The sequence below is a fragment of the Carassius auratus genome, chromosome 19, assembly GCF_003368295.1.
Source record: "Carassius auratus strain Wakin chromosome 19, ASM336829v1, whole genome shotgun sequence".
Lineage (NCBI taxonomy): Eukaryota > Metazoa > Chordata > Actinopteri > Cypriniformes > Cyprinidae > Carassius > Carassius auratus.
In genome coordinates, this window is record NC_039261.1 from 10,213,664 (window position 1) to 10,234,864 (window position 21,201).

General features: G+C 36.8%; 1 protein-coding gene across 2 annotated transcripts in view; it reads right to left on the reverse strand.

Moving 5' to 3' along the window:
* Positions 1-21,201, reverse strand: part of LOC113119394 (PHD finger protein 14-like) — an 88,362-nt gene that overhangs the window by 48,019 nt on the left and 19,142 nt on the right. For both annotated transcript variants that reach the window (XM_026288847.1, XM_026288848.1), the window contains exons 5-11: positions 16,538-16,697; positions 15,692-15,803; positions 14,249-14,386; positions 11,186-11,332; positions 10,812-11,082; positions 9,565-9,671; positions 6,491-6,586 (exon numbers count right to left, since the gene is read on the reverse strand). In XM_026288847.1, the coding sequence (XP_026144632.1) occupies positions 6,491-6,586; positions 9,565-9,671; positions 10,812-11,082; positions 11,186-11,332; positions 14,249-14,386; positions 15,692-15,803; positions 16,538-16,697 (1,031 nt within the window). The remainder of the gene's footprint in view (positions 1-6,490; positions 6,587-9,564; positions 9,672-10,811; positions 11,083-11,185; positions 11,333-14,248; positions 14,387-15,691; positions 15,804-16,537; positions 16,698-21,201) is intronic.

Sequence of the window (21,201 nt, forward strand, 5' to 3'; positions counted from 1 at the left end):
TAATTTAATTTGTTAAAAAAGTCTTGTTTTTATTGGTGCGTTGGTCTATTTATAGGCTAAATGAGCCTATGTCTATTTAGAGTGCTGAGATGTTAAGATGTCACAGAGGACTTATTTTATTTCTTTATTCCAACTTCCAAGTGGTGTAGTCTACGTTAGTTATTAATAAATTATGTTAAAACATGAATAAATTACTCATTTTTGACAAAGGCAAAAGAGCTGTGTGCGTGTGCTCATTTGAATAGTCTCGGGCTGTAAATGGGTTCGGGCTTTAAAAAAGCTGTCAATCAAAATGTACTTGTCAGGCTCGAGCTGAAACCTGTCGGGCTCGGGTCCTGTCGGGCCTAACTTTAAGGTCCGATTACAGGTCTACTACTAAGAGCCGCTGTTCACTGATAAGCTGCGCAAAACCACAATCATATTTTGTGCAGCTTGTCAATGAACAACGGCTCTCTGTGGTAAATGCTGCTCCATGTGAACGCGCACAGGTGACAGAGAATTACCGCTGATTACAGAACCAGCTTTACTGACAAGATACGCATTAAATATTGCGTGCAATTGATCGGGCAGCCCTACGAAGCATGAACAAATGTTAGACTGCACCCCATGAACAAAATCAAGCCTAGAAAAAAAAAAACAGTAAACCGCCCCTTTTTAATGCTTTTCAGTTCACTGCGGTTTTCTGCACAGAAATAACTCAATTTATATATTTATGTTTTTATCTGGTTTCCTCTTCATGTAACTTTCCTAATATCTTTCATCATGGTTATGATGCATCACACAAAGAACTTGAAAGGTCACTTGACATTGACATACACTTTGTATTTATATTTAAAGGGAAATTAAAGAAAGGGTGAGCTAGATCTTAGACACCTTGAGGTGGTGACTATGTGACTTTCTTTCTACAGTGGCAAATAGGCAACATTAGACATTTTACGTATAGACAATCAGTACAACTACTGCAATAATATAAAGTAAATAAGTTTTTACTAAGAAAGTTTCTTCTAGAGATGTTTGGATGAGTTTGGAGAGGGTAGAGGCCAGGAAATTTTTTCTCTCTATTTTCTGTCTATACATCTGTGCTGCATCTTTTCTGTCTGGGTTAATTAGAAAAATTATCTAGTAGGAACCGGTCGCGCAGCAACACAGAGCGGCTTCTCTCTAGAGGCTTTCTAATCTGAGTGTGCCCATGGTGACGGTCCCTCTCCACCGCACCACAGGGATTATAAGTGAGGAGGAGATGCCAGCTTTCACATCCTGCAAGCTCTGGGTTACTGTGGACTGTCCCTCCTATCCACACTATTTCAGGGGGAATATTATTTGAAGAAAGGTGTTTGCCGAAGAACAAAACAAAAACAACAACATCAACAAAAAAAGCTTCACAAAACAGCTGAACAGGCGGTTGGCCATCTGCTGAGGGAGCCAGACAGACTTTGCTGTCTTGCTGAGATTGTGGAGAATCCCATTGGTACACTGAGAGGGGTCATATAACTCACGAAATTTCCAAATGGGCTGGACTTGTATGGGGAACCCACATTGGTGTCCACATAAAATATTTCATTTAATACAACAAGACTTTTTTTTTTTTTTACATTCACAAAAACATACAATTCCTAACATGACTAAAGATAAACAGGAATAAAAGAAACAATATCTAATGTAGGGAAATAATAAAATGACCGATAAATTGTCAGCAAATTTAAGTCCACAGCATTTTTCTAACATTCTCTAAAAGAACTTGATTGAAAATAAATAGAATTATTAGACTAACAAAAAAAAAATTGTTTGTGAGTTTGTGTACTGTACGTAAATCAGTACTTTGTTGTTGTGATTGTTCTTGTGCCAACTTAGGACTAGGGATCGGAATCGTAAATCAATTCCACTTCCAGAATCGGATAGTTAAGATCAGGAATTGGATACTTGCTGTAAAATGAAAATTTCAATTACACCTATCAATGCCTGTGTGCATTTATTATATATATATATATATATATATATATATATATATATATATATATACACTATTATTAAGTGGGGATAAAGGGGCTGTTAAAAATGTATGTCTTTGAATCATTCATTCATTCATTCAATTCATTCAAAAAAACACTAATAAATCCAGTAATGAAACAAACAAATCTTGAGTGAGTCACTGAAACATTCCATTCATTTTTAGTTGTCTAATGTTTTCTTCAGAATTGTGAGAGAACTGCAAAATGTGTCCAGATCAGTTTGATTTGAACCAGATCAGTTTGATTTGCCATTCGCAGTTTGATTCGATTTTTTTAAACTAACAACTTTTGAATAAATTTGAATACGTTTAAATTACTTTTTTTTTACCAATAAACTTAAACTCCAAGATGAAAGTTGAATTGTCTTTTAATAAGAACATCCAAAACTGTGGATTATTTTTTCACAAATAATAGCTTGTTCACATCGTCAGGAACCAGATCAGTACAATTTGTGAATCAGATCACTGTGCAATTTGACATCATTGTTGAAACACGAGTTAAAATGTAAGTGAGGGACACGAAGTATAAAATCTTTGGAAATATTTTGCACACCAATGGACTTTTTTCAAATTTCCAAGGTTCTCAGAAGTAGAGGTCAAAGTGGAAACAGACACTACAACAAATATAATTTTTTGCATTGCCATTTGCTCCAACAGTAAGAAAAGTGTCAAGAGGAAAATGTCAAATTTGCCATCACGCTCCAGCCACTGCGTTAGAAACGCACTGTAATTTAATGCTAACATTATAGTTAACAATAAAAAAGTACTGTACATTGTAATTAAAATTTAGAAGATCATATTGACAACAAATTATATGCTGCATACAAGGTCAAAAGATCATTTCGCTACCAAAGATCTTTTCGTATCCCTTTCAAAGTGCACCGGTGAGAGTTCTCCCTCACCCAGGGTTGCACGAGAGACGAGACCCTCTCCTGAGATCATCAATAATTTGAGGGTTATGTGCAGACGCCAATGACTGATAGGGAACGAAAATGTAGTAGATAGATGACACAAAGGAGAGGGGGCCATGACTGATGTTGCTATTTAAGCGCTGCACGTTTTCTAATTATGTGATTTATGACCATCATTGCAGATTCACTGGCTCGCTCTTTTCCAGACCACTCGGCTCTCCTCGCCTCCTTCTACCTCCTCGCTTCATTATTGCGGCATTTATCTGCCGAGAGGACATTTTAAGAGATCCTTTTAATTAACCATCTTACACACTCTCTAAGCCGGGCAACTGGTTATTCAACGCAAATTAAGTTTTAAACAAGTGTGCATGGGTGCATACAAATGGGTGCCTTTTAAATGTTTTGTCACTGCATCAAAAATGAGATAACGATGCGAGCGGCAGTCCAGACTGTTGCAGTTTTAGGTTATCACAAGGAAGTTTGGACTCTCATCTTCATTCCAGACAGGCATCTCATCAAATTCACTCTTCCCGTGTGTATAATAGTGATTAAAAAGTTGACAAAACCTCTCACTCTGAAGCCACACTGTAAGACCTGGGCTTTTTACCACTTCACTAACTCTCCACATACACATGCATAATCTGCATGAAATTGAGCAACGTTTAGCTCCAACAAAGAGGATAAACTTTTTTGACAAACTTCTGGAATATTTTAAAACCTTGAATCCTAACAATTCCTTTCACGGTTGCTGTTGCCAATGACACTTTTGTTTCGGGGCATATCCTGCTTAATGGCATTCTAAGCACAGACTGTTATTTAGACAAAAAGAGAGATCTACAGAACATTTCAGACTTTCACATTTTCGCACTCATTAAGTGACCGTCACCCATGGCGACGCACCTTGGTGAAGTGGTTGCCATAGTGAGCAGGGGAGAGGTTGGTGGCTTTTAGCTACAGAGTCGGGGCTGAGTGCATGGCCAATGACAGGTCAATCAGTTAGCGCAAATGAAAGAATTTCGCAAACAGGAGGCCCATTACAGCGAAGAGAATTACCTCAACGCTGTCTACCCTGTGGGGTGCTGCCTACAATCTAGATTTCTTTCAATCACAGCTCATTACCCAGGTGCGAAAAATCCAGGGAGAAGACTTCTGCTCTCTTTATACTCTTTTCACTATGAAGTCAAAACGAATCCTGCGAACAATATGCTCCCGTCGCCAGATCGACATGACATGTCTCAGTACCCATAACTGTGAAAAGTGTCTATTAGACGAAGAGATGTTGACTCAAATTACTTCACACTTTATTGACTAAAGGTTAATAGGCTATAATGTTCAATATAGCTTTCAAAATAAGAGTCTGATGTACCATGTAGTAATAAATGTTCAAATTCAGTCATTAATGCCAATTAATAGAAGCTAAGCTGCAAAAAATATGGATAGCTATAGTTATAAATATATAAATTTTTGTCATAACCAAACATAATAGTATGTACTATGCTAATAGTTCAATAAAAAAAAAACATTAGCTAATTATTACAAAGGATGTTTCAGAGTAGCTGCAGTAATGTTCAGGAAATTAATTTTCTGAACTGCATTTAACAGTCAATCACACGATTCTTCATAAATCATGCTGATTTGCTGCTAAAGAAGCATTTCTTATTATTATAAATGCTGAAAACTGTAAGATTGTCTGATTTTAAATATATAACATGGCATTATAACAAACAACAGCATAAAAAAAAAAAATGTAACCGCTTACTGTCACTTTTGATCAATTTAATACATCCTTGCTGAAATAAACGTTTCTTAAAAAAATAAATAAATAAAAATAAATAACTGACCTCAAATTTCTGAATGGTTACAATATGCACGGAACAAAGTAATGTTTAAAAAGCATAACTAAAACACATAAATGTACCATTGGTTTAAACTGACAGATTCAAATATAGAGTATGAAATAAGTTCACCCAAAAATGAACATTATGTAAATTATTCATTCCAAACCCATTAAGACCTTCATTTATCTTCGGAACACAAATTAAGACATTTTTTATGAAATACAAGAACTTTTTAACCCTGCATAAACAGCAATGAAACTACCAGTTAAAGACCAAGAAAGGTAGTAAGGACATTATTAAAATAGTCTATTAGATCAGTGGTTCAATGTGGTATCAGGTACTGAGTTGTGTCGCAGTAAAAAGCGCAAGAAGCTCACAGTGTAACCTTTGACGTCATCAACCCAGAATGTACTGTGCACATAAAATAATGGCGCCCCCCATAGTGTAAAAACAATGTTGATTTTTTTTATTTTATTATTACTTCCATCTTTCATGGGTCTTCTATTACATATTTCAATATGAGACATAATTTATGTTATATTAAGCTATACATGTCTTAATACCCAGGGATCCCTTTAAATATTGTAGTCAATATAATGGCGCATATATACGCAAAAATGTAAAGTATTGACCAAAATAATCTAGCTTTTTGCAAACAAAAATAAATAATTGCAAAATAAAATAAAGTATTGGGAGAAAAATAAATGAAGTTTTGCAAACAAAAATAAAGAATTGCGAAACAAATGAAAGCAAGGATTTTGCAATACATATTTTCTATGGATTTATTTGCAACGCTGTTTTTATTTTGCGTGTCAGTCTAGTTTGAGCTTGCGATGCCGTTCTCCCCTTGCGCTTCATTTTTCTGTGCGTCTCGCTTTCTGTTTTGACGTGGGGGTGGAGTCAAGAGACGGAGGCGTGTACAAGATGCCTCCCTGGAACTGACTTCATCGGGCCGAGACATAGCTCACTGATCCAGGTACTGTCAGGAGCAAAGGGTTGCGAGTGGATCCTTTCTTTTTATTCAATAGCATTAAAACATGCATGTTTCAGTTCTATTTGCTTTATTAACAAATCTATATGTGTATTAGCAGTGTTTGCTCAAGTCAAAGAACTTGTTAACATGAACATCTGCTGTTTATTTCTCTCGATGTGCACACTTTTATAGCATTAAAATGTGTATTGTTTCATTTGGTTAACTGCATGTGTATTAACAGTGTTTGTTTAAAATCTCTTAACTTGTGGGAGGACGCCAGCGCACAGAATAATCTTATTAAAACTGATGGCTTCATTTATTTTATTATATATTTTTTTTTTTTTTCAATTTTAAAAAGACACACAGTGCATTTACATACATAAGTCTTAAAGGTACAGTAACAAAAACAGCCTCTTTAATCTTAGGGTCTTTGAGAGGCTGGAAAATAGTTGCAGAAAAATAAAAAATACAATAAAATTAAAAAAAACTCAAGGTTAAAAACTTAGTTTTTTAAGAAGCCTTGAGTTACATAGGATTGAAGTGGAATTCAGAAATATGCTATGATAGTATAAAATATGAGCTCATTCCAACCTGATCAGAGTGCTTGAAGCAAGCGGTTTGTATCAGGGTTGGCTGTAAGCTCACTGGAGCTGTGATAGATGAGGCGTACAGTCGGATCAAGGATGGGATGGGGCGGAGAGAGACAGAATGAAGATGGACAGGGGAGAGAAAGGATGAGGTGGTTGAAGGTAAGCCATACCTGTCCAAGGACCCCCCCCATCATGCTCCATATGGCTTGGCCCTCGGTCCTCAGCTGGCCATTGACATTCTGCAGGTCCTCCAGAGACTCGCACAGCTGTGGCAGATAAAACCGCAGCAAGGCGGGAGATAAGATAAGACAAGGACAAGTTGGCCAGCTTAGTCTGTTACACACACACGGATGGATTTACTACCGTGTGTACAAATGCAAAGGTGTACACAAATCTGTGAACATCTGAATGCCCAATACATGCATACATACACACTACAAAATCCAGGTTGACTTTAGGCAAACAGCAAATGTTACAAATCAAAACACTACTGCGCAAAAAATAACATTTCTAACCATTAACAGATTCAGAGCCCAGGACACCATGAAATAAGGCATTACACTTCCTGCGTTAACATCTGTCTCTTTCACACACACACACACGCACTGTGGTGGCATTTCAGCATGTAGGGGCCACTCTCAGCTCCAGACAGTAGATAAGCATCAGGCAGGCGTTTGATAAAGACGATGATGAGAGGAAACATTGGAGAGGTGAAGTTATTATGGGTATGTGAAACGAAACTACAGAGAGCCGTTCCTTATCTCCGCTGTCTGTGAAGATGAGGCTCTTCGAGGGGAGCTTGAGCTAACATTTAAAACCAGCTTCTCTCCACCACTCACTACAGATTAATATTGATGGATAAAGCGGTGGCTAACACATATTAATGCAATTACTCATATAGTTACATATCATTAATTTTAATTGTTTCTACTAAAATTTTATTAATACATTTAAATCCTATTTATACAGTGGCCCCTACAAGTATTCGGGCATTTAAAGGGACAGTTGAATAAATACCACAAATTTTTGTCCTTGTTTCTTTTTTCTGCTGTACACAAAAGAAAATATTTTAAAGAACATTGGGTTTCAAACAATATTTACTTTAATTGTATACACATACATTTTTTATCAAAATATCTTCTGTTGTGTTCCATAGAAGCACAAACAATATCTATTGAGATACACTTACTGTTTTATAAAATTACTCATACATGAAGTCATCAAAGAAATTTGAATGTTCTCATTGGTGACGCAAATGCACTGAAGTTTCCAATTATACAATGTTAAAAACATTGAACCAAACAATCCAATTAACCATGTAACATACTATATAATTCAGGATTATTAGACATAATTTCCAGATGACTCAGTCCCTGCCTTAGACACAACTTTTGTGAATAAGCAGTCCGCTTTCCACAGATGTTGATTTCCATCGGGATCGCTCTCTAAGGTCGGCGTCGTGCTAATGCATGTTGAGTGCCGTAATTAACAACACACACTCCATTAATACCGCTTAATACATGTGGTGCAGAAAGATTGGATGCCACATTAACTCCTCGCTTTCTATTTCTCATTGGGCCATATGAGAAAACACCATCTACCCAAATCTGCTTCAAGAGATCATGTTTAGGAAGACTGAGGGTAGGAGGCAAATAAATAAGGCAGTACAGAACATTAGTTGCCGTTATATACGGGGTTTTGAAAATTTATTTCGTTTTTTTTTTTTTTTTTGGATTCAGCATATAATTTTTTGCTTAATTTTAATTTAATTGTTTATAAATATAATTGTATTTTGTTTGTATTTCTGAACTTTAGTTGGTTGGTTTCCTCCAATTTTTTTGATCCGTTTGTATTGTTAATTTTTCTTTGCTTTTGTTACTTGAAACAAAGCATAAATAAAATATAAATATTTGTTGAAAAACAAACTTGCCAACTAACTGAAGTTTAAGTTGAAGTAATACAATCACTAAAACATGAAATAAAAAATAGACAGAAATATATTTAAAAAACAAGTAATAAAAATAAAAGAAATACAATTACAAAAACGTAAACTAAAAGTTAAAACAAAATACAAATGTTTAATTTTACTAAAATTATTAATAAAAATTATTTATAAATACATAAATAGTAGCAAAAGTTAAATTTTTCCGTCTTTTTCCATTTTCGTTAAAGGGGGGGTGAAATGCTATTTCATGCATACTGAGTTTTTTACACTGTTAAAGAGTTGGATTCCCATGCTAAACATGGACAAAGTTTCAAAAATTAAGTTGTACGTTTGAAGGAGTATTTCTGTTCCAAAAATACTCCTTCCGGTTTGTCACAAGTTTCGGAAAGTTTTTTTTCGAGTATGGCTCTGTGTGACGTGGAGTGGAATTTCCAGGGTCCAGTGTGACGCTGGATTTGCACATCGTTTATTTCTTAAGGATAATGCAGTCCCAACGAAAAAGGGTCACGATCGTGTGTTGGAACCGCATGCAGTGAGTAAAACTGCTTCAAATATCTCTGTGTTATTAACTTAGCTATCGGCGCGTAAGCACATCAAGTAAACAACATGCGATGTTGTCATCAAACTGCACTTTCCACATGTACAGCCTTTTAGCAATGGTTTGTTTTGGTTGGTTTTGTCCTTAAGCTTCCAAACCCTCTCAACGCAAAAGCCTACTGGCGCTCGTGATTATTTAGCTCCGCCCACATGTCACGCCTCCAGCCGGTCGTGTTTTTCCGGGAAAAATCGGTACAGACTATCTTTCTCTTATGAATATAATAAAACTAAAGACTTTTTGGAGTTATGAAGGATGCAGTACTACTCTATAGGTACTCAAGATTAACAGGATATTGAGTGAAAACGAGCATTTCACCCCCCCCCCCCCTTAATAGAAATAGTATTCACTAACAGTTTTCGTCTATTGAATTTACACTGACAAAAATAACCTTGTGTTATACAAGATCCTTGCTTTTTTATTCCTCTCTGCAGTTGGTCCGGCATAAAGTAGCTTAAAAGGAGACTTCACAGTTGTATAGTAAATGGAAAGACTGAAGCATAATTGGCATTATATAGTAGCTCTTTAGGAGCTTTTCCGCCTGCTCCTGTGATCATTTTCCAACAGCGCATCGTTATTTCCTGGTGTGCGTGCCTCTGTTTAAGCACCAATGGCCAAAACAAATGTGCTATGGACAAGCGCTAATGAAAAAAACATAAAAAACAGATGCTAGCTATAGCCTTGAGTGTCAATATTAGACAAACCTTGTTGTACTCCATGTGCAGCTTCTCCTGCTCAGTCTCTAGCTTGTCTTTAAGGTTCTTCTGCTCCACAATATTGTCCTGGATCTGAATCATCCTCATGTTCCGCTCTGAATACCAACAGACACGAACAAATCGATACTGAGATTGCTATCAGAGTACAGCAAAAAGTATATCAAAGGAAGACTGAGGGAGAAAGTGTACAAAAAAAAAAAAGAATGCTAAGAGGAAAAAGAGGGAGACAAAGTGCGCTGATAGAGGATAGGCCTCCTGCTAGAACCTAATGGAGTGTGTGCCCAAGGTTACTCTACACATCTGCTCTTAACATCACTCATTTGAAGGGCAAGTGCCTAGCTGCAAGGCTTCAGAGCGGGATGCATGTCTCACGCTCACTGTCTGATACCGCCTGCTGTTCCGCAGACACATTCAAGTATGTTAAGGACAGCAATTCACATGCTGCAAATGCATCATTGCTAGTTTTGGCCATTAAAAAGAAAAAGTGGAACATATTAACATAAACAGTTGACACTTGGGACATCTGACAGAATTGTGACATGTTTTTAAGTCTTGCCAATTTAAATATTCAAGCAATTTCAAACAATTCAAGCGCAAGACCACGCATAAGAGAATACTCAAGTTCTCTTTCACATCACCATGTGCTTGAACCAAACACATCTAAAAAGTCCAAAAGTCTTGGCGGGTATCCTCAAACACAGTTGTTTTTTGAAGTGAAAATAAACAGTTGAGAAAAAAACTGCATCAGAATACTGGATATGTACCTGCTGCTGTCTGTATCATAAATGCTAATCAAACAACAAAAGACAAAAAGAGGAAATCGCTCGGTGCTTTTGACTGAATAATGCATGTAACTCTAATGAGCATTAATCTATATAGTTAAGACTGCAGTGTTGTTTCACATTTGACTGTTTACATACTCATTATTTCATCTGTATCTTTGTTCTATCATATTTATTCGTGCCACTACTTGTTCTTTTTTTATATTTGATTATTTACTTGTGAAATGAAAAATGAAAAATTTACAAAACCCCAGGACATCTAAAATGTCAAGTTAAAAACGTCTTGATGGATTTCTTTATTATATACATCCAGCTTTTCACTTGACAAGACATTCATTGATGGACTGGAGTCCTGTGGATAATTTGTAGATTATTATTATTTTGGTCACCTATTATGTCTCAAAGTTCAACTAGATTTAGCTGCGGTATTGAAAATGGTTTCAAACCACCTACCTAGGTAGTAGTTAACAAAGTCTGCCGTGAGGGCAGGCTGCTTATGTTTACGCCGTCCGTCCACGCTTGCGCTGGTATCGGATGTGTCCACGGGGAAGATGTCTGTGCTGATACCCATAAGCTCTGCTTTACGCATCAGCTTACGGATGGCTGAAGCACTAGAGGTGAGGGGCCGGGGAAGCTTCTCTCGGGGCACCCACGCCTGCTGCCGAGTGTTTCGAGACAGCTCTGCTTTCGCTCTGTACTGCTGGAGCCGCGTGGTTATTCGAGCCTAGAGGTCGGGAAATCACAAGCAACCAAAAATAAATAACGACTGATCATTCAACAGCCTGTCTGATGTATGGATTCAATGTCTGCCTCAGAGTAAAGCGGACCTGAGCTTCAGGTGTGAGCTGTTTCTCCCTTTCCTGCAAAGATACTTTGCAGTAAGACTGCAGGGCCAGATAGTTCTTCCTTTTCCATTTCCTGTCAAAGCGGTCTGCGTGCTGCTTGCAGTAGGCAAAGAATGGATCCGCAATGTCCTGTGGGTAAAAATGGATCAAGACTTTAGAGACAGACTCCCACGTGACCTTAAATCTTGAAATATAGCTTGGTAAAACAGAGAAAAAGAAAAATCAGTAATGAATGACGTTGTTAATAATCTGTTTTATATTATGGTTATAATAAGGGTCCAATTAAAATTCAGGCTGGATGAAATGCATACACAGCCACTGTGAAATGGCGATAAACACAAATCTGTATTTATGTATTAATGCAGCAAGCAACTAGATTGCTTGGCAACTGTACACAGTATACAGTGTAACACAGCCTCTCAAAACTAATTACTTTATTTTTTATTCTCTAAAATAGGGGTCTTCCAACTTTTTCTTACCAGGTACCCTTTTGGTAAACAAAGAGCTGTTAGAGCTGTTTATTGTGCAAAACTGATGATTAGCCTTGGCTATAACATAATGTGTATAGCATCCACTTAATGCATTTTCATAATTTATGATACCCTACATAAATTTTAAAAATTAATCAAAAGTGATAGCAAATGCAGTAAAATTATAACAAAATATTTATATTTCAAATAAATGTTTTTTTTTTTTTTTTTGTTTTTTTTTTACTTAATATTAATCAAAGAATCCAGAATTTTTTTTTAATTTTTTTTTTAATTTAGCAGCTCTACCATTTTAAACGTTGATAAGAAGTGTTTTCTTGACCAGCAAAGCAGCATACTATAATGATTTCCAAACGATCATGTGACACTGAAGACTAATGAAGGTAATGGCAGCCAAAAATTCAGCTTTGACATCACAGAAATAAATTACATTTTAAATTAGAAATCAGTTATTTTAAATTGTAATATTTCACCTAATTACGGTTTTTAATTTTTACTTTATTTTTGATCAAACGAATACAGCCTTGAGAAGCATAAGTGTAGGGCGAAGAGGGGAGGGGGGCGGAATAAATAACCAAAATTTAGAATGTTGTGTATTCTCCAAAGCCATTACAATAATAGCTAATGTACTCATTCATACATTTACATCACTTTTTTTTTTTTTTTTTTGCTACTTACAGTACTTAATATAATTTATTCTGGGAGGGACATCAGAACAATGGAACAAGTGACTAAACTACGGCTTCTTTAGCTTGGTTGAAGTTAATTGAACTTGTTTTTTTATTTAATAATATGGCATTATTAGTATAGTATTTTTTTTTATTATTATTATGAAATGCAACATGATTAACAGATCCTCTTATGTTTGGCCATGGACCAACTCCCTTCTGCTGAAAAACCTGCTTGAAACAAATACTGGTCAACCTGGGTGTTCTAGATAGATTCTTATTTTGGCAATTCCTCAGGCAACCAATAAATTGGAAGAAACAAAAACAACAACAAAGAACACAATAAAACTGTTCAACGTCTTGCAAAACCAGAGTGATGTCTATTTGTCTAAAAGCATGAAAAAAAAAAAAGCTGTGTTGTAAAACCTACTTCTTAAAATGTGCACAACTTGGACAAATGTGAGGGAAAGGCTGAAGTCCTTAAGAACAACATCTCTAAGTGATTTGATTAGGGTTATTTCAAGATATTTCCCATCATCTCCAATACCTCACTATTGTTAACATGGCACAGTTGCCGCAGGTTTCATTTTAAGTGCTTGTGGGCTCTAGATCTTTCTAATCTACAATGTGATTGCGGGGGAAACGGGAGTATCTTCTGAAATACAGGCTCACGCTTTCTGGCTGTTGATGCCCAGTACTCCAGATTTTTATAGACCATCGGTGTCTGCATTCTCTGATAGCCATGATAAATAGCCAGTCACAAAAGGCCTGTAAAAATTCCCCTCCCTTTTTAAAGGACAAATACATTTAGCAGAGAATATGGGAGCTGAAGCTGGGGGGGCAAGACAATGACTGATGTAAGGCTGGCGGGATGTTTCCAGGAATGGAAGGGGACTGCAGACCTGCCTTTCTCAGAAACAGCTTTCTATGGAACGGGAGAGATTCTTAGAACAATGTCAGCCCATTTCAGCAGTTTTAAATTTCTGCAGGTGAGACGTTCGCAGCAAGTTTCTCGCGCTGAGCTCACATCTCTTCGTCACAAGCATAGCATTTCGCCCCCTCCCTCGAGGGCAGATGGAAGCACAGCCATTTTCCGTCATCCACAGAATCATTTAGGCTTAAGGTGTCTCGCTGGATGCTATCAGCCCACTCACCTGTTGATATGAGGCCCCTTGCACAGCTGACTGGATTAAGTGGATTGCAGTGAGCAGGCACTTTCGCCAGGGTTTATCTGCACTGAACGCCACCATCATATGATTCTCCAACATGGACTGCATATTTGAGCCATGAGGCTGATGGTCTGTGACCAAGGCCTGGGCTAGGAATTTGTTCAACTTGATGACCTCGTGCTCTGAGCCCTCTCTTTACGCTTAAAGATATCTGTTTGATGAACTCTCGCACATGCACTTCAAACGTGCATTTGAAAAACACGTGTTGACAGAGAATCAGAATCTTCTTAAAGGAACAGTTCACGCAAAAATGATGGTCCATTCACCCTCAGGCCATCCAAGATGGAGATCAGTTAGTTTCTTCTAAAAGCTAAAAGCTAACTTTTATACCATATATAAGTCAAAGGGACCATTATTATGATATTTTCCATGATGATTTTGTCATTTTATAGCTCGGTTACCCCAGTCCTCATCCATTTTCATTACAGTAAGAAGACTGGCCAGAATATTCTTTAAAAATGCACCTTTAGTGTTCTACAGAAAGAAGTCAGTCCAACAGATTTTGGAACAAGTGAACAACATGGATATGAGGTTTTTTGTTTTATAGAGGAATCCTTGAAAGAGTTAGATAAGAGCTGGACTCTAAACATTACCAAGCTGGCATCAAGTTGGAGAAAAACATTAAATAATGTCGTTCCAAGAGGATGACCATACACTAACCTCTTCTGCAGCAGCTTCAGACAGCAGTCCTTCTCGTTGAGCACACGTAACATGGAAGAACGAGCGGCACATTCCGGCATCACAGCTGATGCAAACACCTGTTCGAGCAAAGCGTGCGTCTTCGCACAAACTGCACTCCTGTAAACCATTAACCCAATCAGGACATTGTGACAACAGCAAATGACAGAAAAACATGACGGAAAACTTTAGAACATTTGCTAACTTTACATCTGGTTAATTCCCATCTAAAGTCTTGGGATTATTTCTATTTTTGCAAAGTCAAGAAAGGTAAACCGAAAGCTGAATGTGTAACAGCTTTAATATGAAAAAAAACACCATTATAACAATCCCACATTAATTTACTGTATAGTTCTATATGTAAGATAAAGTGGACAACGAGTCTCTAAAAGCCCATTTGACTTTCTCCAATTACTGGAGTTCAAAATTAAAATAATAATAGCCTTTCTCTAGGAGTAATTTCTTTTCACATGTACAGCACAAACCATTAAAGAAAGCCTTTCAAGTGCTTCTAAAGTAATTTGCTTCCCAGTAAAAGGAACCTCTTCTGACTTACTGACACATAAAATAATGTCAGATAGAGTAAATGTCAAAATGTCTACAGTCGACAGAAATTCTTGGGAGGGAAGTGAAAGACGCCCTTTGCTCAGAAAAGGAAGTCAGCATTTCACATCTTTTATTTTATATTTTTTAAATAAAGTGTCAAGACAAAAACAGAAAGAAAGAAAACCGATAATCTAACAGCTATAATATGAAATAAAGGTATCCATATATTCATATACACTACCGGTAAAAAGTCTGGAGTAGGATTTTTTTTATTTTTAAGAAATTAATACTTTGGATTACATTTATCAAAACCAATTTATAATGTTAAAAAACATTTCCATTTCAAATAAATGCTGTTCAAAAAAACATTCATTTTTAAAATTTAAGGGAAAAAAAAACAATTATTACTATTTATTTTCCACAAATATATTAAGCAGCACAAGTGTGTTCAATGGTTTTCAGAATGTTTCTTGAGCACCAAATCAGCATATTAGAACGATTTCTAAAAGATCATGTGACACTGAAGTCAGCTTACCTTCATATCAAATAACCACTGATTACATTTTCAACTTAAATTATTATTTATTTATTTTTTACAGTATTTCTGATCAAATAAATGCAGTCTTGGTAAGTATAAGAGACCTGTGGTTAAAGAAAAATGATACCAACCCCAAACACTTTAGTCATATTGTGTTTCATAACATTTTAGAATTTAACAGTCTGGTGCGATTTTGCAGTTGAGCAAGTTGATCAGTAGTGGTTGATGATCGTGATCAAAAACTGATTAGCATATTGCCTTGCTTCTTATAATAACATGTTCTTGAGGTAATATTAGTTTATTTTTTTAGCTGTATGTCATAAGTAACTTTTGGTACTTGCCTTTGCTCCATACTTTGAGTAGTTCATCTCTGTGAGAGTTACAGGTCGCAGCTTGTCGATGTCTCCAAATGCAACCCCTGGAACGTAAAGGGCACACACCACGTGCACCCACCTTCAGCAGAACAAAACAAAGTTGAGCATTCAGCCATTATATCTATTTTTACACTCATCATAGTATAAGGACAGTTCTTTATTCACTTCATGTGCTGAATAACAAATCGTATGATTGTAATGACATTAATTCAGAGGTCCACCATTGGCAGAACAAAGCAGCATCTAGTTAATGGAAGACTATTAACTATTCCCTGAAGAAATGCTATGACCCTTAAGCCATTCAGTTACAGGTTCAAATGTACTCTAACTTGACCAGTCTGTGTGACAACATTTCAAATGCAGACTTTAGGAAGGAGAATCCGAAGTCCAATATAAAGATATCCATCTTTGGTGAGCGCACGCTCCACACTTTAATTTGCTGTGTTTTTCATGCTCTAGTGAAGTAGCAAATTTGGGTGCAGGCGGGCTGAGGAGCACTATCAGTGATAACGTGGCTTGAGTCTTCACGCTTCAGACGCCTCTCTCTTCCTCTCCCTCCTAACCAAATCTACCACTTTTTCTCTCCTTCGCTCTTCCTGCAGTCATACCTGTGCCTCTTCAAGTATTACTCTTTTTTTTGAGCATTTTTCCAGCATCTTATCACAGAGGGTGGAATAAAAACTTTTTAACAAATATAGAATAATTAAAGGAGTAACTGAAGCATGAAAGGTGTGACAGGGATGGCTGTGCCTTTAATGAGTGTGCTAATGATGATAAAGGATAATATCAGACCAAGCATCGGTTAAAACTCACCTCCCCGCATCAGTTTCTTTGAAGATGCCGTCCTGACTGGGACAGAGCTCACAGCTGGGTTTGACGCCATTCTTGCACGCGTCACAGAACCACGGTTCTGTCGAGTTCTCTGAGGCTGAGCTCATGATAGAGTCACTTTCACCATCGACACCATAACAACCTGAGAAAAAAAAGAAAAGAAAGAAAGGTTGTTTCACAATTCCAAGAACGCAAAGAATGGTCTTGCCAACTTTGGCAAAGAAAGAAGCATCAATACTTCATGATAATAATAATTTTTTTCAAGTATTGTTTTGTGTATATCTGGCAGATTTTTTTTTTGGTAGAAATATGAAAATGTTGCAAGGGACAATTTAAAATCTAAACTACAGCAGAAAATAACCTTAGTGCTAAGCTGCCTGATGTAGCAAGCGTGCATAACAGAATGTCAAAAAAACTAAGTCTAAAGCACAGAATGTTTTTGTTGCTAAAACTTTTTCCCAGACAAAGCTAATAAGAAGGCCATTTGATCAAATTGTAGCATCACAAGTCAAAGATGGAAGCATTGGGCCAACGAAAGCATTTTAATGCTGTCCCCTTAATTTCCTGAGGTTGCCAAGACAATTACTGTGCTGATCAGGTTACAGTACCATGACGCCTATTACACTCAGCAAACGTGCTCCATGCCACCAATAAGTGCCGCAATCAGCTGCTTCTCAACACTGCAGAGATAACGTTCCTCTTCCTAATACAGCAAACCAGCCCCCGGGCATTGGAGAAATGGAGAGAGAGACAAGCAAATAAAAGTTCAGGTACTTTGCATACTCGCCACAAAAGACCCAAACAGCAAAATGTGCAGAGAATGCTTAAACATGGCTTTTCTCTTGAGTCCCAAACGGCAGGCTAAAACTTCTAGGTTTGTGGTGATAAACACAGCAGAACTTGGGAGTGGTAGATATTAAAGCTGAGGTGGGAAATTAGGGTGTGCAATTTCGTGAAGTGAAATATGCTTATGGTTGCTAGAATCATCCAGGTCACTTTTTCCAAGAGGAAACACAGGTAACCCTAGAGCATGTGAAGAGCACACCACCAGTGGGAGCAAATAAGAGGCTTTCGTATCCTCATCTTGCAGTCATTTTGAACCAAGTCGTAATGGGTGCCATTACGATGCCCAGCCTGACGTTTATTTTCTTAAAGAAAGGTATTATGGGAACACTGCTGGCAACAGTTGGGTGCGTATTACTGACTGGGCTTTGAACCATGGGGCTGGAGCTCGCAATGATCAGTTTGCTGGTTTAACGGACTTACTGCTGAACCGTCAAACAAATCTCTGATGTTCCTTTTGAACTCAGATACAAAGCTGGACCTGCTAAGCCACAGGGTGCTGGCTAATATGAGCTAAGCTGGAAAAAAAGTGATGACTATAGGAGAGCTTCATAATCCCTGAGGAGAAGATTATCCTTGTCAGAAATGACGAGCTTGGCAGTTAAAGAGCGACCTGGGGAAGGGTGGTGACAAAATCAAGAGGAACGCTTTTAAGATTTAATGGAGGAAGGTTCGAGATTGGCTTCAGAATGAGTTAACAGGCTAGGCTGGTGTGTGTATGTGTCAGAGTATAACTGAAATCAGACAAAGAGGCAAAGACTGCTGGTATTGTGTACACGTGTGTGTGTGTGTGTGTTCTTCATCAATCTATTCATTAGGTGTTCAACTTCACTCTTATGATGTGCAAACAATGACGGTATGCAATCATTTATCAGCATACTATAAAAATGACAGCGAGTTGGTTTATTTGCATCTCTAATAGCCAAAGGGAACAAAATAACTTAATACAGTTCTGACTTCAAGCAAATTAATCCTTGAAGAGATTGTGATATACTTGCACAAAGGTCATCTACAGGGACCTACAACAGAATTGAATGGAACCAGTATCCAAAGCGTTTAAAGGCTGCAGTGGTTATCACATATTTTTGAGGTACGATTTTATGTTTTTGAAATAATCTAATATAAGCAAGTGTGAACCTGGACCCCAAAACCAGTCATAAGGGTCAATTTTCTCATCATCTGCAAGGTGAATACATAAGATGTCCATTGATGTATGGTTTGTTAGGATATGTATACAATATTTGGTTGAGATACAACTATTTGAAAATCTGGAATCTGAGGGGTGCAAAAAAAATCGAAATAATGAGAAAATTGCTTTTAAAGTTGTCCAAATGAAAAAAAAAATCTGCTTTAATATATTTAAAATAGGAAATGTACTAAATATCTTTATGGAACATGATCTTTCTTTACTTCATATACCCCAGTGACTTAAGACTGGTTTTGTGGTCCAGAGTCACATATATGTTCACTTATGGCGCTTTTCCACAACAAAGTACCAGTTCGCCTCGACTCGGCTTGACGGATCCGAGCGAGCTGAGGCAATACTAAAATGTGACGTGAAAACACGGTAGATTGCTGATTGGTCAGAGAGAATCGTCACTATTCACTTTGTCATCAGTGCACGTGCCAGACGGAGTATCCTGTGTGGGTAGTGGGTGTTTGTCGCGTAGAAGTTTACTCACTGCAGTTTCCTGCGGCATAACTATGATGACCAAGTACTATTGTTTAGGTACTATCTACAATGCAAAACACAAGTGAAAAGCGAGCCGAGCCGAGGCGAGTCATGTCGAGTTGAGCTGGTACTGGTAATGGAAAAGTGCCATTACGCTGCATTGATCAATAATACAAATAAAAGCAGTAATACTGTAAAATATTATATTACTATTATTATTTATTAATTTTTTGCATTTGAATATATTTTAAAATGTAATTTATTCCTGTTATGGCAAACTAAATTTTCAGCTTTCAGTCTTCATTGTCACATGATCCTTCAGAAATCATTCTAATTTGCTGATTGTGTGCAGTCTTGTCCATATGATTGTTGCTCTAAATAATAGCAATTATTTTAATCTTTAAAACATAACAATGCAAAAGTAATTGTAACAATATTAAACTCCTTACTGTCACTCTTCATCATTGCTCAATAAATATTTTTTTTTTTTAAAATAAGTAAATCTTACTGACCCCAAACTTTTAAATGGTAGCATTTCTTTTCATGAAAAAAATTCAATTATTTAATTAAAAATAAGTTGTCAAAAATGTTAAGTAAATAATGATTTGGCTATGCTATACTTGTGGCTATAACTAGTATATTTTAAAGTTTAATGTAAGACTCTGACCACTTCTTAAAAAAAAAAAAAAAAAAAAAAAAGGCAAAATTATAGTAATCAACAACTGCAACTTTTACTTCATATTGAAGCCAGAACATTGACTTAATATGAAGTTCTTTGACTCTTTCTGTCTTTGTCAAATGATTAATGAGTAAACGTTTAGCGCAGTGATGCATTTCAGTTATATTCACTCCGTTTCTTCCCTAAATGCTATATTTTTCATCCAGGATGAAGTCGATTTATTCAATAGTTCAAATATTAGCCAAGTCAGCATGCAAAGCAGGATCACAGAGAGGAACAACAGAATCGAGTTGGGGGGATGGCACATGAATGAATGAATGAATAGGGCCAATTAAAGCTCAAAGACCTGGAAGATGAGAAAGAGAGAAAGGAGGTAAAAGCTATGAATGGCAGCTGCTTTGATGTAAATCAGCAAAACTGATTCACAGTTACTAAAAAAAAAAAAATGCCTTTTGAAAACCAGCACTCTCTCTTTAACAAAACAATACAATCATTTTCATAACCAGCAATGCGTGGAATAAATCATTTCCTCATTAAGAGGTGAGTGAAAAGAAATTAAATGAAAAAAATTCAAGGTTCTATCAAACCAGATAACATTTTAATTTAATACTTGTTTAATTGTGAAGCTGGTTTTGTATTGGGACGAAACCAATGTGATTCAGCTGTTCTTCAGCAAGGCATCTTTTTAAGAACAAAGGCTTGCATTTGCGGGTTTATTCAGCAGTGTTTGAAATGCTTTGTTTCAATAGTCAATGAAAGTCAAAAGTATTTCACTATTCTGGCATGTAGCTATTGTAGCTAACACATTACATACTTAAAAACAAAATTTTTCAGGCTTTCATTCCTTTACAACATTAAACAATCAGAGGCTTTTTATTTAAACCAACTCAAACTATATAGTTCAATAAACTTCTGAAGCACCCCGGGATTAAGAGCATTTCTAAAAGCACAACGGTAAAATGTTTTTGGGTCCTTTCACATCCTTTCCAAAGTCCTTTGGCAACTCAGACTTTAAATCTGATTATTTTAGACATTCAGATATGAACTTGATTCTGTATTTGGGATGATTGATCTCCTGCATCACCCAATTATACTTTAACTTGAGGTGACGCATAGATGGCTAAATATTCTCAGTTTGGATTATATTATGCGACAATGAGACTCATTCCATGAACAATGGAAACTATTTAGAAACAAGAACAGACAACAGAAGAAACTCAAATACTTTTTTTCACCACACTGTAACTTATTCTAGCCAATAAGCACTAGGCCTAAAGTGTCTTTTTGGCAGTTTGGTACCTTGTAAACCCACAGACACACCGTCTGAGGCAGAGAGCCGCAACCCAGCAGCCATTGTTCATTCATTGTGATAATACAATCCACCTTGAAGGCAAGCTGAAACTTTAACAGGAGCAAGGGAACAGTGCTTATGGTCTAAGGACTGAAAGATCA